The sequence below is a fragment of the Mus pahari genome, chromosome 1 (genome assembly GCF_900095145.1).
Source record: "Mus pahari chromosome 1, PAHARI_EIJ_v1.1, whole genome shotgun sequence".
Lineage (NCBI taxonomy): Eukaryota > Metazoa > Chordata > Mammalia > Rodentia > Muridae > Mus > Mus pahari.
The window spans coordinates 168,142,585-168,160,702 of NC_034590.1; the positions used below are offsets into that span (position 1 = coordinate 168,142,585).

Sequence of the window (18,118 nt, forward strand, 5' to 3'; positions counted from 1 at the left end):
GTGTGTTCAACAAATCAACCCTTGGAAATGAGTGCAGACAGCAGACAGTCATTTCAAGAAACGTGAAGAAGCATACATAAATACAAAGGTTTGGTTTTGTTTTGTTTTAGTTGCAGGCTGATCCCAATGAAAATTGCATTTTACATCCTATTATGCATAAGGAAATCTCTGTTGTATTAGCTGAACAGGCAGTTACATAGGAAGCTGGCAGTGGTGGGGACTCTGGAGACAGGAATCCAGTCGCTCAGAGGGAGAATGGACCACTGTCAAAACTCAACCCAGACTCAGGGAATTAAAACACCACCTGGCATCCAGAATTTACAGGGTGGACACTTGGTTACACAGACATCACACAAGCATGTGACTGGGTTAACTTTTAGGCATCACAAACGTCTTGATGCTAAATGCTTGGTGTCTTGCACATGTGTGCTATATTGGAAGAGGAGGTGGAGAATATTCTGGGCTGTAGCAGCAAAGCGCCATGACAGAGGAGACCAAGTTTTCTCCTGCCCACTAAATTCATAAGGAACAACTGTAGTGGAGTGGCCACTCCCTTGCTATTCAAAGTGCTTTCAAAGGACAATTGCCCTGTGGCCACATGCTACTCTGACAAAGTCAGGGCAGGGTTTAGTGGTCTCAGTATATATTGTATGTAGAATAGTACCAAAGTGATTTCAAATTACCAAAAGAGTAAATAAAGACTCATGGCTGGGTACAAGTAAAATGACTATAGTTATATCCTGAAAAAGAATACCCTGAAAACATTCATTTAACATAATTTAATAAATACTAAATATGTTTAAGTCTATGTGTGTGTGTGGCCCTGAGAACTGACCTCAGGGCCTCCTCACACATGATAGGCAAGCACTGTACCATGAGTCACATCCCAGCCTTGTCCAGAGAAACCCATCTATTAATGAAGGACCCAGCAGTTTTCAATCCTCTGTGGCCTCAAGAAGACGGCAGCCTTTCTATATTCTGGTCGTTCCTATTGGTTTTAATTCTTGAATATTTTATTTATAAGCCAGCATTGCCATATGTTTGTTTCATTAGCCTCGCCAGCAGCAAGAAGCTTAAAATGGAGTCTTCTAGATGTATAGAACCACAAGTTCTTGTAGATGCTTTTCCACGACTCTGTTTCTCAGGGGATCCTGATCTGTGCTGGGGACTTCCATTCTGATCCACACACAGGAGCTTCACTTAGAGCCTCAGGGACTGAGACCTCTAAAGATCGGAGCACTTCATACCTGCTACCTCAGGATAGCCACTCCATTCCTGAGGCTGATTTCAACTCTTGGGACTCAGGAGTGGACTCAAAGTTACCCAGTAACTCTCAGGTCTCCTCCAGAAGGGGTTTGACCACGCATGCACTCACTATCACAATGCGTGCCTGGGTGAGGGCTTTAAACTTTCCAACCAATGGATAACATTGGACTTGGGAAGATGTAGATAAATTAGAAAAACATATTTTCTTTCAGAGATCTTTGTTTTCAGTTTCAGGGGAATGAGATTTCATCCAGTTCTTTAAAAATATCCTTTGTTCTCAGCAGGTCAGTGTCAAAATGAAATTTAATAGCTCACAGTGAACGCAAGGATAGAATGACTGATTTTAAAGACATAATACAAAATAAAGACAGACACCAGCTTTCAGTTTGTTCTATCAGAGGGCTAGAAATGTTTAACAGCCAGGGTTTTTAATATTCTGCCAATGGCGTGAAAAGAAAAATCACACAGATACATATTTATTATATGGAACAGATCCAGGGGAGATTGATCCTTACCAGGTCGGTGGAAGTGCTGGGGCGAGCGAGACGTAGTTGGAGTGTAACTGTGCCGGCTATACACAGGGGAGTTGATGGAGCCCTGGCTGGTGGACCTGTGGATCATCCGATCCCGGACATCCTGATAACCCTGCAGAAAGGTGTGAGAAATCGTGATTCCAAAACATCTTCACACAATAGTGGACATTTCTAGGTAAAACTCAGTCCTCAGAGGTAGCTGGGGAATTGCTGTTATAAGTGTCTTCATTTCGCATTCTGGGTTATAGTGTCTTCATTTAGCATTCTGGGTTACAGTCAATAAATATTCACGAGCATGGATACTCCATGGCCAATATGTTCTGCTCACAATCAACAGTCACTGTAGTTATTAAATTTTAAGGTATAAATATATATAAATGCCAGCAGTGCTAGAAGAGGAATAGTTCCCATAGTCACACTGGGGCTGAGATCTGAAGCTGTACTGTGTGTCCACATCGGATCCCATAGTGGTTTGTCTTCACTGCCAACTAAACAGATTTACAGACGCCATGGAAAACATATCCCTGGGTGTGTCTGTGAGGGTGTTTCTAGAAGATTTAAGTTTTTGGGGAAGAAAGAAAGACCCACCCTGAATGTGGGGGGCACTGTTCCATGAGCAGAGGTCCTTACTGAACATCAGTGAGACAGAGAGCTGAGCACCGGCCTCCCTCTCTGCTTTCTCACTGGGGCAACCAGCTGCCTCCTGCTCCTTAGCCATGACTTTCCCATCTTGAAGGACTGTCAATCAAAATTGGCTCTCCCTCCCCCTGGCGCTCCTTTCCTTTACTCCACTGCTTTTCTAGAACGTTTTATCACAGAAACTAGAAAAGTACCCCAAACAGATCTGCAAACAGTAAGATCAATAGATCCTGGGTACCACTGGCCTCTTGGTGATGGAGAAGCATGGGCCCCAGCAAGTCACGGACCCATGCACTGACACGCGACAGGTACATACAGCACTTGCTTCTGAACCAAAGCCCTGACACTAAGCACTATTCTGGGGACACTATTCTGGGGACATATATAAAGTTGCTGTTCCTGAAGAACAAGTTGGTGGTTTCCTAAGATAATTAACTACTCCTCAGCCTGGGAAACAGCCCAAGGAAATAACTGTAAGCACCTTCATGATATCACAGGGGCAAACCTTTGTATTATGCTCTTGACAAATTAGAGAATAATGAAGAAATTAGTGTATATTGCTTTCATCTAATATAATAGTGCTGTTGGGATATTACCTATGTCCAAACTCAGAAAATGGTGCATTAGGCAATAGGCACAAAAAATACCTGTCTGTGCAAAGACACAATAAAAAAAAAAATAGTAAAAACAGGGCTGGAGAGATGGCTCAGTGGCTAAGAGCACTGACCGTTCTTCCAGAGGTCTTGAGTTTGATTTCCAGCAATCACATGGTGGCTCACAACCATCTGTAATGATCCAATGCCCTCTTCTTGAAGACAGTGCCAGTGTACTTACATAAAATAAATAAAGCTATAGAAAAAAATAGGAAAAACAAACAAACAAACAACCTGAAGAGTTCAGGTAGTGTTTTCCACTTTGGGGATTTGCTGTACTATGAGGTTTTTGCCAGACACAACATAGTAAGAAGCTGAAGGAACATATGAGCAGTGGCTACAGTAACAGCGTAGTAAGTGAGGCTCTGGGAGCTTGACAGCAAGCGGCAGGGGATCCTGGGTCTGTAGTAATTGGCTGCAACACAGTAACCACCAAACCTCCTAGATGATGGCTCCACTTTGAAGCTGGTCAAATGTAAATGTAAAAGGCTGTTAATTTCCAGGGTGGATGAATAGCTATGTATTGGTCATAGCACTCTGTTGGAAACAAAAATGCTACAGACTTTCCATCTCAGATTACAGAGAACTCCCACTGTGATCAGTTTGATAAAAGTATCCAGCAAGGCTGGTGTATAGTTAGTTCAGTGGGTAGAGTGTTTGCATGCATGAAGACCTGGGTTTGATCCTCAGCACTGCATAGAACAAGTAAGGTGCATGCCTGTACTTTCAGTGTTCAAGAGATGGAGGCAGGAGGACTAGGAGACCCACACTGGTCAATGGCTTCAGTTCCTGCAGATCTGTCCTGGCTACTGTTTCTTACCAGCAGGGCAGGACTGGATCAGGAGGAGGCCACTTTTACTCTCTTGTCCCCCTTACGAGTGTGCTGCTGTCATATGGTCCTGGTTGGTGTACAAAGTAATCCTTGCAAGCATTGTAATCAATTCTTCTGTCCCTTAGTGCATCTATGCTTTTCAAGTACAGACAAGGTCCAAGCCATGCCCAAGCCACCATGAATCCAGCCAAATAATACTTACTTCTGCAGATGGAGTTGGAGACAAAGTCCTTGGAGACTGGAAGAAGAAGAGAATTTTAAGTCAGTGCATCGGTTAACTCCCTGCCAGTTTTGAGGATGGTAAAAGCATCACTGTAAACATACAAGTCACCTTCCACAGCTGGTTAACTCAGGAGACAGGAGGCTGGTGGGAAATTCTAGCAAGGGTCCCAGGAGAGTCAGGAATATTCCTACCAAGAAGCATGGCTTTAATGACTGTATTGTTGGACTGGTTGGAACTCCTTTCCTTCCATATCTGACTGTGTTTATAACTGTGTTAGACAGCTAAGGAAATGCAGAATTTTGCAGCAATTACTGTAAGATAGTTTGGTAGGTCTGTGATGACCCTCACATCACCTACCTCCACTGTCTGCTGTTTTGGGGTTGACTTCTGTTATCAACAGGAGAAGTGCTTTCACCCCAGGACCTTGCCACCAGTACCTTTTAGACAACTGCAGAGCTCACTCAACTCCAGTGAAGTCTGTGTTCAAACTCACTTCATACCTCATGATCCCCATTCATACTTTCCACTGTTGCAATAACTTCCTGCCATCTCTCTGTTCACACTTTCCATCATAACACCAACTTCCTGTGATTCCCAGTTCACACTTTCCTTCACACCTCCTGTGACTGCCCCATTCACACTTTCCTATATACCTTCTGTGGTTCACTGTTCACACTTTTCTTCACACCTCCTGCCATCCCTCTGTTCACACTTTCTTTTATCACACTAACTTCCTGTGATTCCCAGTTCACACTTTCCTTCACACCTCCTGTGACCCCCGTTCACACTTCCCATTCACACTTTACTTCTGATCTTCTATGATGCCTCATTCACACTTTCCTTCACACCACCCATGAGTCCCCATTCACACTTTCCTTCACACCTCTCAAGACCTCTCACACCTCACACTTCCCTTTGTTGCACTAACCCCCCTAACATCACTGCATGTCTGCTTCTTTGCTGACTGGCTCCTGCTTAACTCTGTCTATAACCATGTGTTTCCCAGTGACTAGAGTGAGTTTTGTAGTGAGTGAAATGTTTACAAGTGAATCCAAAAGGCCTTTAACTAGCACTATAAACAGAATTTCAGAGGACTCTTGCTTTTAGGATTTGTTCCTCTCCCATGCTATTAGTAAGCTGACAGACTACCATACTCACCAAGCTTCCTTATGGTCCTCAGGTGCTATAGCCTACCTCTAGGGCTCAAAGCTTTGATGGGTAAGGATGGCCTTCCTAGAGAGAAGAAGCTGGGCATGACCTTGCCAATGGTTAGCTTGATCCATCCACTCATATACTTTCCAAATATGCCAATAATTATATTAAATTTTAAGTTTACTTTGTGTGACTGTGTATATGTGTGTGTCTCTGTGTATACATGCATGCATGTATGTATGTGTATGACTGTGTATACATGCATATACTCACATTCGTGCATGTACACACACATGTACACATGTATACACACAAGTCACATATATGCATACATATATGCATGTGTGTGAGTAGGCCAGAGGTCAATGTCAAGTGTCTCTTTCAATTAATTTTTTGAGAGAGTTCTTGATAGACCTGCAGCTCACTGGGTCACACTTGCTGGACAGCAGACCCCAGGAATCCTTCCTTCTGTCTCCACCACCCAGCACCAACATGGCAGGAACATGCTGCCAAACTGGGCTTTTTATATGGGTTCTGGGAATCGACCTCAGTCTTCAGGTTTTGTGGCAAGTTCTTCACTGACTGAGCTACCTCCCTATCCCTTCTGTGGCTTTAAAATAACTCATGGTTCTACAAAATAAGTGTCATAACTGATAGAAGAAGTAATAGAATAGCCTGTAGTGTTTACTCAGCGACAAGCTCCATGCATTCAAAGGAAGTTTATTAATGTATCTAATTTTTGTCCCAAAGGGGCATCCTCTATGAACAAAGAAAGCCACAGGCCACAACTTTAGGCTGGCACATAACAGTGGATTGTGAGAACCGGTGGGATGTTAGCATTTTTGTTGGATGTCAAATATTGGTCCAATCTAACAAGCTCACTCCTTATAGACAACCTGACACGTTTGCTTTCCAAGTCCTGAGTTAGTAGTAGGTGGCACAGCCAGATTTTAAATCACCTAAACTTCATTTTTAAGCCAAATTTCTGCTTGATATTTTGTTGTTCCAGAGGAAACTACTGGAAGAATACAAAACAATAACACACAACACACACACACACATACCACCCAAGAAAGTACACACAACACACATGCACCCTTAAAACCACGAAAAACCAACATTTCCCTTTTGCATATACATCTTGAACTTGAAAAAAGACACCTTAGCACCGACTTGAGGGCCAGTCTTTATGTACTTTGCTCAGAAAGTTAGCCTGACCCTTGACCTCTGAAATTCTGAAATCTAGTAGTAGCCAACAGCCCAGACCAACCATCTGTAGATGCAGTACAGTAAGCAAACCACCAGGTGGCACTATGGAAAAATGCAAGTCCCTTGCCAGACTGGGGACCTTAATACAGGCTGTGCTCTAGAATAAAACCTAGATTGGGAATCAGCAAAGAAGAGGAATAATTGTAAATACACAAAATTATTATAAAACAATAAATACTAGTGCGCATAACTGGGAACAAATCAAAGCCAGCATTACATTTGCATGCCTTTTGAGGGAGTGGTGTTGAGACAGGATTTTTCCAAGCTCCTGCTGTATCCCAAAGGCTAGCATGACATATGTGCCTCGAGCGTTTGGTTTGTCTTATCTAGGCATCGTGGGAGGCCACAGACTACAATCTTCTCTGGCCTTGGCTGGAGGGTCCAGTTAAGTCCAGTACTTGATAATATCTCTCTGAATAGAGTCCAATCAGGCTACGGATGACTCCAACTTAAATAATGAATAAGACAGAGAAAGGGCACGCTGTGGGAAAGCATGAGTGTGTCACTCTGTTCAAGCTTTCAGGGCCAAGCTGTAGTAACAATGAAAATAAAGGGTCTGGTCTATATGAGTTCGAGGCCAGCCTGGTCTACAAAGCCAGTTCTAGGACAGCAAAAGCACACAGAGAAACCTCGTCTTGAGAAACCAACCAAGCAAACAAAATGGTAAGTGAGAAAATTAGAATAAGTTGAAGGGGCGGAGGGAGACGGCGTATGGTCAGGGTGCGAGGTGGCAGTAGGGAACCTCTAACCCTAGGCGCTAGCACAGGGGAGAGAGCCCTCTAGGCTGAGAAACTCTGGCCCAGCAGAAGGGCAGGCCTGCTCACTGAGCTGTTGTGAGCCTTAGAAGGGGCCACAGTCGCGGCCACTGCCACACTGAGCATGTGCAAGTCTGCCCCTCCTCACTGAGCATGCGCAAGTCTGCCCATCCTCGTTGCTCTTCAGTTTCCTGAATCCATATAAGCATCTCCAAAGAGCTGTTTGTCATTACTCTACTTTCCTGAAGAAGGAACTGGGATCACGGTGACTGTCACATGACCATCGAAACCAGCACGTGGTAACACCTTCGGTTGAACCCCAGTAATCGAATCAAGGAACCTCAGCTGTCATCATCCATACCACCTTTCCCTCCATTCATCCTCCACTAACATGTCAGAACTGAAGCTACTCAAATTTAAGGGTGAGGTCTTACATCTCAGGGTCCCTAGAAATGCACTTCCAAGTTATCTGAAGGCCAAGATACCTTATGACCTCCTTCCCTTAACACACACACACACACACACACACACACACACACACACACACACACGCACGCACGCACGCACGCACGCACGCGCACGCACGCACAACCTCGGGTCCCATTGGCTAATTTCTTACCTCTCTGTACCCTTGTTTAGGAGAAGGTCATGGGATAGGTTCTCAATCCCTCACATCACCAGGTACAGAACTCTTGAGAGTGTCGGCAAAGTCTGACATAGCTTAGTCCCAAACAGTGGTTCTTATAGAGGTGAGTGAAACGGGGCACGGAATGGCCATGCTGCTTGCAATCCCTGGGAATCCATTACCTCTCCAAGGCTCTGTCTCTCCTGCTTGTCCTCATAGCCTGATGTATAGAAAGGCTCATAAGTAATGAGATCTGGACGCTCGATGTCATAGATCGCCTTGACCTTGGGGATGGCTGCTAAGTCCTTGTAATCCAGGATTTCATTGTCTACTTTTGCCTAGCAGAGTTAAACGGAGAGAGAAGTTAATCCTCTATTTCAGTTTGCCGAGAAATTATCCTCAGTGCCATTTATGCCTTGCTTAAACTGGGATTCTTAAACCAAGCCAAACGCCTTGCTGCGTGATGTCACACATCCTTTAGGAAGGATCAGTGCCTCTATTAATCAATGCCTCTATTAATCACGCTTAAAAATAAAATATCATCAAAGGCTTAGGAATGGGTGTGTATAGAATTTAGTGAATAAAGAAATATTTCAACCTTCAGAATAGTTTCTTAATACAGAGAGAAAAAAAACTCAAATAGATGGTAAATAAATCTTCTCAGATAGCTAAATATAAGTACTGCATATTGAAGAAACTAAATATGTAAATATCTTCGTGGCAAAATTTAATAATACCAGAAGCGGCATTATAAAATGGGCAATTGATCCCCTAAATATCTGCACACATGTTAGGTGCAACAATCTTTTAAGCTCTATCTATCCCATGTGGCTGCACCTTCAGGATCTTCTAGCAGGATCCTTGGGGGTCAGCTTCCTTTCTTGGACTCTCCATCCCACGGTGCCAATCCTCAGACCCACCTGCTCCCCCCAGTGTCCCTTCTAGAAGTGATACTTACATAGATAGTATGACCTGGCGAGCCAGGGATGCTGGAGCCTGGTCTAGAATAGACACTTTCAGAGGAGGTCCTGGTGGGCTGCAAAATAAACAGCGAGTGGTCTGTGAGACTTCTGACATCCCAGGCACCCAAGCCTCATGGAAAACTCAACCAGCTAAGAAAGGAGAGACCTGTGAGCGTGGCCCAGGACGGAAGGTACACACTTGAAGGAAAGGGCCTGAAAACCAGTGTCACGGTGGCTTTCGTGGCCCTTCCTCTTCCTTGTCCCTTACAGAACCTTTGGGCTTGAACCTGAAACATATCTTGAAGCTGTGCGTTTCAGCCCAGCTCCATACCAGCCCAGTGTCCCAGTTCTAGTGAGCAACTCTAGTCTTCAGAATCACTGCAGAGCACACCTCTGCCTGGGCTTCCCTTGCCCCTCACGGGCTTCCTGCTCACCTCTGCCCTCCTCATGTCCTCTTGGCACCATGGGGTTATTTCAAGAGAGAAACCTTTTCGGAACCTGGTTCCTTGTCACTGTGCTGATTTTGCCTCGGTGGTCAATTTAGTATGAAATCACAGCTGCTGGGGCCTCAGTATCAGGTCCCCATCTCCTTCTTCCTCGTCATTTATCACCTACCCTCTCATGAACAGGCCTTGTGCCCCCGCCTCCAGCCTTTTGTCCTGGCTGCTCCACTGCCTGACTGGCCCTTCCCACCAGCTCTCCTTGGTTGGTTGCTTTTCTTCCTCCAGCCTTGAGCTCACCCCTCAGAGGCCTCCCACCTCTTCCTCAGTTCAAGTTCACAGACCATTCCTCTTGCTGTTGTCTCTCATTGTCAACCCTAATTTTTCCTTCGTGAATTAACTCCTGATGAGGAGTTCATTGATTTCCTCATATTGCCCCACATCCCCCTTTATTAGAGAAACAGTGCACAGAGATATAAATATTTGGAGGAAGGAATGAGCTATCATTTATTTGTAAGTGTATACTCAGGTTTATTACATGGGTTGAGTGTAACCAGAGTCCCTGTGTTGTGTGTGTGTGTGTGAGCGGTGATGAGCTCCTGGAAAGATGGAAGAGGCAGGGTGTGGGGCAGGAAGAGGAGGTACAAAGCAGGATCAGTGGGTTTTTATCTCTGGTTGGCATGTTCTGGAACATTCTATAAAGAAAGCAAAGCCCTCATGCAAGTCTTCCTCTTGTCTGTGTAGCTACTTCCTGGGGAGTAAAACCTATAAAGCTAAAACAGGAACAGGCCCCTTTCCTCTCTGATACGGTCGGCTTCAGTTCAGTACCTTGAATAGGACAGAAAGTGCCCAGAAGAACTTGGACTCAGGGCACTGAGTACCTCATGTCTGAAGCAGGGACCACAAAGACAACCTGGCCAGCTCAGGGCAGCAGTGGTCAGACTCGCTGTGAAAGGCAGGGCCTGCCAGAGGTTGTAAGCTGCCATTCTCTGGTTGTCTGGGACTTCTGCAATAGCTGAGTAGAGGTGGTAGGAGAAATCACAGCGCAGCCAGGAGGAGGTGTGCCTGACTCAACAAGCTGGGCCTTCTCTCCAACACCTGGTATGAACCCGTGCATTCCTCTAATTGTGACTAGACTGACAGGTCTCCAGGAACAATGAATCCCACTGAGAAATATCCTGGGTTTCCTAACATTGCCCAAATATATCTGGTTTCAAGATCCATTTCCTAGCCCCCAAACAGGCATGGCACAAGCAAAATGCAGGCTCCTTAAAAAAAAATGTTGCCCCTCAGAAGGGTGGAACAAAGCAACAAGAATGTGCACATGTGTGTGTGTGGGGGGGGTAATGCACATGCAAATGTGTTTGAGGATGTATGTGTGTATGTGTGTGTGAGCATGTATGTGTGAGGGGATAATACACATGCAAATGTGTTTGCGTGTGTGTGTGTGTGTGTGTGTGTGTGTGTGTGCAGGGGGTGACACGCGAGTATGTGTTTGTATGAAGGCCAGAGGACAACCTCAGGCATCATCTTCAGGAATGCTGTCATGAGACACGGTATCTTCATTGGTCTGGAGTTCACATGTCTTTCTATCCTTGCCTTCCTTTACACTGGACAAAACACAGCTACATACAACATATCAAGGTTGAAGTCTGCTTCTGGAATCAAGTCACTCTTTTAAATCCTGGCGACACAAGTTTTTCCTTTTAAAAACTTTTCTCCTCAACTGTTCAACTTGGACGACCTAGGGAGGCAGAACTCCCAACAACTACGTCTGCAGGGCTGAAGAAGCGGAGGCATACAGCTCCAGGCGCTTAGCCAGGCATATGTAGGTGGTCTCAGGTCATAAGGGGCGGAGTGACCTGTGCTCCATACCTACTGAGAATATTCTCCGGGTGCCCATGGGCTGCAGCTACAGAACTTAAAAGTCAGACATGTCCCGGCTTGTCAGAAGATCTGTCACAGCTAGGGTGCTTTCCCACCTGGAGCTGTCAGTGCCCTCTTCCTTGAGGACCCTGTGTAGGGACTTCAATCCCTTCATACACAGTGACTTCTACCCGTGGCTCATCCCTAGCATTTGACACTGTGTGCTGTCTGCCAAATGGTTCTGGGTTTGCTGCCCTGTGGACTCTGATCAAGGCTTGAAGGACACTGGTTTTTACCATCGTAGACTGGTTCAACTCACGGAGATTAGATTATTCTCCTTTATGAAGGTAAAATTATTTTTGAAAGCTGAACGATTATCTTTGGGGTTTTTATCCTAAATGTTAAGATTTTATTTTATTATTTTATTGTATTATATTGTGTTTTATTGGTCCCAAACCCTCTCCTATCTTATATTTTGAGAAGGAGCCTGAGTTGCCCAGGCTGGCCTTGAATGTATAATTCTTGAAGGGACTCTAGCCAGCTCACAAACATGGCTCTGGCAAGCCTTGCCTTCTGCCTTGCTAAAAATCACTAGACTACATTCCTAAAGTGATCCTCCACTGTCTATAATCCCTTACTTGGCCACTTCCTGTGTTTGAGGCTGACCACAGAGGTCCAGCTATCAAAGTATTGAAGCCCAGCAAAAGCTTCCTTAGCCTGCCCTAATTAATACACACTATTAATTAAACAGCCCATCCTAATGTGGGGCTTCTTGGTTATCCTTTAAAAATTGCCATTTGCCTGTGGGCCGTGTCGTCCCCCTCTCTATCCAGAGGCAGACTTTTGTCCTCCAGGATAAATATCCTTGCCCCCTCTCCTATTCTCCTATCTCCTGTCTTTGTCTCTTATTTCCTGCCCCGTGTCCCTCTGGGGCAAATAAATCTCCTTTGTGCTGAGGACTTGGTCTTGGGGACCCTGAGCTGATATTTTTCATTTCAAAAATCCTGCCTCAGCCTCCAGAAATTGACATTCAATTAGAAAAATCTAGTATTTTATAAACCATCATCTTATTATTAAAACAAAAACGACAAAAAATATATAAACCCAAAACTAAAACAAAGCCATCCTATTTTTCCAGTTATTTATTTATTTATTTTTCCTAATGGCTACAAGGTTCGTCACTGTGACCAAGACAGTGCCTGACAGCCCCGGATCTCCAGTATGTAGCACATTACCACTCAAATCAAAATTCACTTCAACCTGGAAGCCCTCATTTCCTAAGCGCCATCTCTTCAAAAGCCCTTATTATTAACCTCCAGTGTCCCTCACTGGATGACGTCTAAATCCTGTAGGTGACCCATATTTTGTATGTTTAGATGCAATTATTTAACCTACATTACTCACATCAACTCAGTGTCCCCTGGGCAACCTGGCATGAACTGGATTCACTAACTCATTGGTCAGCAGTTTTTGTTACTAGTTTGCCTTCCAAGTGTTTAGATGGGGAGGGGGGAACCACTCTCTTGTCTATATTATACATATATAATACACATGGAGGTGACTTCAAATTCCATCCCAAAGACCGCCCACTTCCCTCCTCTACTCAGTAAAGGAAAGCTAGATGCTGTAGCTGCTGAAAGAAAACACATCTGTTTCCTTTCCTTTAAACACTGTCTCCACACAGCACAAAACCAACAGCTTGCAGCAGAGTCAGAAAGACAAAGCTGACTTTTCTTAGGCTACAACTCGGGTGGGGTGGGTAGGAGAGCACAGGTAGGTGAAGGGCTGGGTATGGCTGTGGTCTCTTGAAGTGTTTTTCCGGGGAGATTGGGCAAATAGTTTAATCTTTGACAGCAGGAAGGAGCCTCCTTCTCGACCCCTGTTGCACAGAACTGTCCTCACTCAGCCCTTCACCTCACTCGGCCCTTCAGGAAGGTCGCTCACTCTGCTTCGGATTTCCCTCAAAAAGGTGCTGTTGTTTTGTTTTTTTTAAATGCAGAGAGACTTCCCTGGGATACTGAAAACTCACTTCAAATGACCAGGAGAGCAAAAGGCTGTGTCTCACTGCTCAGCAGCAGTGAATGTGAGCCTTTGAAGAGCTTTCTAACTGCCTGTCAGGTGATCCCTTTGTCTATCTGTGCAACCATTGCAGAGCTACAGTATCCTAAGTAGGATTAAAGTGAGAGAAGTTTCGGTGTTTCTGCTCCAATTTACCACAAGCTTTATATTTAAGGCATTGAGCACTTACCAGAACTCTGGATTTGTAAGTGGAGAAATGACATTGCCACTTACTTTCCTTAGGAGAGAGCTAGAAAGCCCTTTGCTGCCCCACCCCCAGCTCCCTTCAGCAGCCGCAGGGATGTCAAGGCTCCCTCCATCTAAAGCCATGCTCTAAGAAGGGGGGAGAAACTACAGGGTGATGGGTAACCAGATCAAAGATCTTGGGAGCACCTAGGACTACTGGCAGAAGGTGGCCGCTCTATATAAGCGCTGCTGGGGTGACAGTACCTGCCTGGGGTTTTTGTTGGAGTTCACCAGACAGGGTGGCGACAGAAGCTGCAGAAGAAGGAATCCTTTTAGAATCTATCTGTACACACTGCATATAAGGAAGGGATGAAATGGACTCTTCAGGGAAAACCATTCGTGCTTGGGGAAGATGAAGAAAGAACCCCTCGGTACACTCACCTCCCAACCAGAGACTATTTCAGGAGCACCATCAGCCTTTGTAAAGGTCGAGGGCCGGGCTGTTTCTGTGGGACTGCCTGCTGACCAAAGACCAGCAACAAGGCAGGGGATACTGCGGTGACATTAATGAGATAGCAAGCTACGTGGCTTCCTTGTTCTACACACACACACACACACACACACACACACACACACACACACAGCCTTGAACAGCCACCTCCTTGGGAAAATGCACATGGGGATCTGTTTGGTCTGTCATAGATTTGCAAGACATGCAGGTGAAGGAAAACAGCCTGGTGCCCATTTGGTCAGGTCATAACTTTGCCTTCAATGAAATGCAGCAGGAGAACCTTGAGAACCTTTTTTTTTTTTTTTAAATGAATGCAAGTGGGGCTGGAGAGATGGCTCAGTGGTTAAGAGCACTGATTACCACTCTTCCAGAGGTCCTGAGTTCAATTCCCAGCAACCACATGATGGCTCACAACCATCTGTAATGGGATCCGATGCCCTCTTCTGGTGTGTCTGAAGACAGCTACAGTGTACTTGTCATATACGTGAAATAAATAAATCTTAAAAAAATACATTGAATGCAGGTGACCACACTTGGCCATGAGAATGCTGTATGCTCCTGGTATATCATGAATCAGCAATGCTCGACATTTGGCCTATATGCAAATGTCTCTGCTGCTCCCACGGGGCTAATTCCTCTAAGCAATCAATCAGAATATGTTTCCTTTGAGCATGGCTTCAATTTTTAACTTTTACCTGTAATTCAGAGGGACGGAAAGAGTGACCTTTAAATGTAAATTTTAAAAATGACTTTTGTTTTAGAAGGTGATTGTTCTGCAGCAAAAACCAGGGCTTATTTCTGGGGTGTGGCGTCCCCGACTGTCCCCAGAGGGAAGCAGATGCACCTAACACCACTTCCTTTACATGGTGCAAACGGCTGCTGTGCTGGTGAAAGGGGCTTAAAGGGTCTGAGTGTCTGGAGCACTTGGCAGCTCCCAGGCTTCTGAAAGATGCTGGTGAGCAACCCTCACCTCTTGTCATCACTGAAGGAGACCTTGACAAACATCATGCTTTCTCTGCTGGGTCCCTAAGGTGTTTACAACTTTCTGAGGGGAGCTAATGGTGACTTCATTGATTTTTCTTTTTTTTTTTAATGGCTGAATAATGGGAATCAGATGTCCCTTTAGAACAAGGCCAAGAGAGGAGGAGATGTTATTAAATACAGGTCCTCAGTTCCATCTCTCTGCTCCAAATTTCTTAAACGAAAGGGGACAGAGTCCCCTGCGGCACAAGCTAGAAACAAGTAAAAATCCACCTTTGAAATAGCGCTTTCCTGCAATTCAGGAAATAAGCATCAGTTCACTAAAGCATCAACAGGGGGAGGCGGATAGTGCCAGTTAGGAATGTACTATGATTGAAAAGGAAGCTTGCTCTAAGCAGGCCCATTGGCAGCTGGGACAACCTTCAGCTATTCTTGTGGTTTCAGGAAACTTCCCTTCTGTTGTCTCTTGGAGCTTCGCACCGGGGCCGAACTTTAAAAATAGAATAAAGATCCTATGCAAACCAAGCTGGTGGCCAGGCAGGCATCATGGGGTGGGGCCTGAGGCCTGGAGTTGAAGAGCCCAAGTCTGCAGTGCCTCACTCTTCACAGGTTCTGCAAGCCTGTGGTCTGCTGTCAGCCTCCGGTCACAGACAAAACCTCAGGGGCGCCTCTCTAAAGGGTTCCTGCCACCTTCAGCTTCTCTAACGTGGTGGCTTAGTAAAAAACGAAAGCCCCCGAGATTGTCATCCTTAGCGAGGGTCTGGAAGGCTCAGGATGGAGGTGGAGGCACACAGATCAAACAGGTGCTGGCTTGCAGCAGAGATTTGGAGCGTCTCATCCGGGCCCACGGGAGCCACTTCTGAAAAGTTACCTGTGGTTTCGCAGGTACTTGGAGTCTCCCCCTGCTCCTGTTGCAGGCAACAGTTAACACTCCGGTAGCCCTTGGTTTCTCTGTCACTGTCCACTTGAGCACAATGGGAAAAGATGGCTAATATGCTCATAGCAACCTAGGTTTCAATACCAGTTCCTCTCTCACCAAGGGGGAGACTGGGGAAGGTACCTAGGTGTATTGGAGGAGAGACATCTTATGAGACTAACTCTCATAGGAATTCTTTGGAAATTCTGCAGGGCGAGGCCAGCTTCCCCTTCTTTTCCTCCCCCTCACTGTGGGCACTGCTGCCTTTAGCTCCCGGCTTACAGGTGCCCTTCCAGCTGCCTCTCCCCACCTTCACGTTTCAATCTTATCTGTCCTCAAATTTACAGGCTGCTTCTATCCTAGAACTGCCCCTAGAGAACTCCTTATCTAACAATCCCAAGACCGTGATCCACAGGACCCATGTCGGCATCAAATTCCAAGTCTATTTCACTGTGTAAAGGGCATCAGATGGTTGTGAGCCACCATGTGGTTGCTGGGAATTGAACTCAGGACCTCTGGAAGAGCAGTCAGTGCTCTTAACCGCCAAGCCATCTCTCCAGCTCCCATGTGTCTTTCCTAACCCTACAAAGCTGGATACACAGCTTCCAGCCCAGCACTGTACTGAGTGTGTGGAAAATATTTGTTCAGTGAACAAATGTAGGGGCACAAGATCAAACAGCGGCTCCCGTGTGCTAGCTTTAATCAAAACGTCAGTTCAGCCATTGCTCAGAAGGCAAGCATCTATCAGAGAAGAAAACCAACCAACTGGGGCTGCGAGGAGCACTCGTGGGGTGAAGAAAGCCGCTACCTTCTACGGGAGCTGAGAAAGTTAGAAGGTAAAAGCAGCCTGGGGAGGGGTTGAGGAGGGAGATGGAGGGAAGCAACGGAAGCCTGGGCCTAGGACAGCCGCTTAAAGCCACACAGCGCCAACCTGCAGAGCTGGGGACCGTCCTGTGCGACGAATCAGACTTTTGGGATAAAAGAAATCAGATGAAGAGCGCGGAATGTTTGGTGGCTGCCATGAAACACGAGAGAAAGGAAGAATGAATTTTTAAAATAGCCTTATTCAGAAATACTATGAAGACTACATAAAAGAACTGAGGGAAAATGGACAGTAAATAGCGACTGACAGACATGTGTGCTGCGTCAGGGGTCAATTCGGGGCCCGTATGAAGTGAATATCAACTGGTCTTCAAATCACAGCATATTTATCTACTATAGTCTTATCTATATTCTGACCCCCTCACTGAGTCCTTTGCAATTATTTTGACACTGTTGTGCTTATGGTACAAGGACAAGATGCCCAGAAGGGACCGTTGTTACAAACGCCCCGTGAATGAGTTCTTAAATATCAAGAACATGGCTCACTCTGGCATTGCTCAGAGTCTTCAAACATTTTCATTTTGCTATGGAAACTGCTAAAATTTGACATGTGATAAAAGGCCAGGAAATCTTGGCTCATTAAGTGTGCATAGACACACCCTTCAAGCACTCCAGATCCATTCCTCTGTTGAAAATGTACTCCCCTCTAAGCCCCACCAGCAGCAGCCTCTACCCCAACTCTGGGCCAGAACCACTTCCCTCAGGTGAGGCCCGCCCCTTCCTATGGATGACGGTGACCTAGAGCCAGCCTGCCACCCAGGGAGGACATCACAGAGAGAAAAGCTCTACAACTTTCTGGAAAGCTTACAGAAGGGACAAAACAAAGGAAGAACATTCCTCTTGGCCAGAACTAGTGGAGTCTTTTACTCGCTTTTTCCGTAGAGTTCCATGGAGATGCGTTCAAGGGTTTGCTTTGTTTTGTAATCATTTAAGGGAGAGGATCTGCAAACTGCAGCTATGCTTACAGAGAAAATATGCCGGATCCATTCGTCTGGCCTCATTAACATTCCTCTCCGTTCCGCACAAAGACTTCATCAGGGATGAATTTTTTTTTTAAAAAAAAAAGGGGGGGAGGGGAGGGTAATGATTCTTTAGAAAACAAAAGCCACCCTGAGAGGTGGGGTGGATGGATGCCTGGCTCCTTGGGTGGTTTTTGGGCAGGAGCCCCAGTGAGGCTGCACTTTTATTTCCCTAGAACTAAGTGTCCATGGGCACCGGCTCCAACGCTCTGGGAAGGTAGCCTGTTGCCTGAATACCCGTGCTTCCTCCAAATTCCAAGCTCAGTCTGCCCGGTGGATGAACGGTCTTCGGGGCCATTAGTTATTAGGTGTGTGTGTGTGTGTGTGTGTGTGTGTGTGTGTGTGTGTGT

At 45.7% G+C, this 18,118-nt stretch overlaps 1 protein-coding gene across 24 annotated transcripts in view; it reads right to left on the minus strand.

Annotated features, from left to right (window-relative positions):
• The window catches only part of Ablim1 (actin binding LIM protein 1), a 277,019-nt gene that overhangs the window by 23,237 nt on the left and 235,664 nt on the right, over nucleotides 1–18,118 (minus strand). For 10 of the 24 annotated variants that reach the window (XM_029543483.1, XM_029543480.1, XM_029543508.1 and 7 more), the window contains exons 9-12: nucleotides 8,906–8,983; nucleotides 8,130–8,285; nucleotides 4,126–4,161; nucleotides 1,782–1,911 (exon numbers count right to left, since the gene is read on the minus strand). In XM_029543483.1, the coding sequence (XP_029399343.1) occupies nucleotides 1,782–1,911; nucleotides 4,126–4,161; nucleotides 8,130–8,285; nucleotides 8,906–8,983 (400 nt within the window). Of the gene's footprint in view, nucleotides 1–1,781; nucleotides 1,912–4,125; nucleotides 4,162–8,129; nucleotides 8,286–8,905; nucleotides 8,984–13,723; nucleotides 13,772–16,798; nucleotides 16,883–18,118 lie in introns of all 24 variants that reach the window. The other 14 variants (XM_029543461.1, XM_029543524.1, XM_029543457.1 and 11 more) reach the window with 2 other exon arrangements.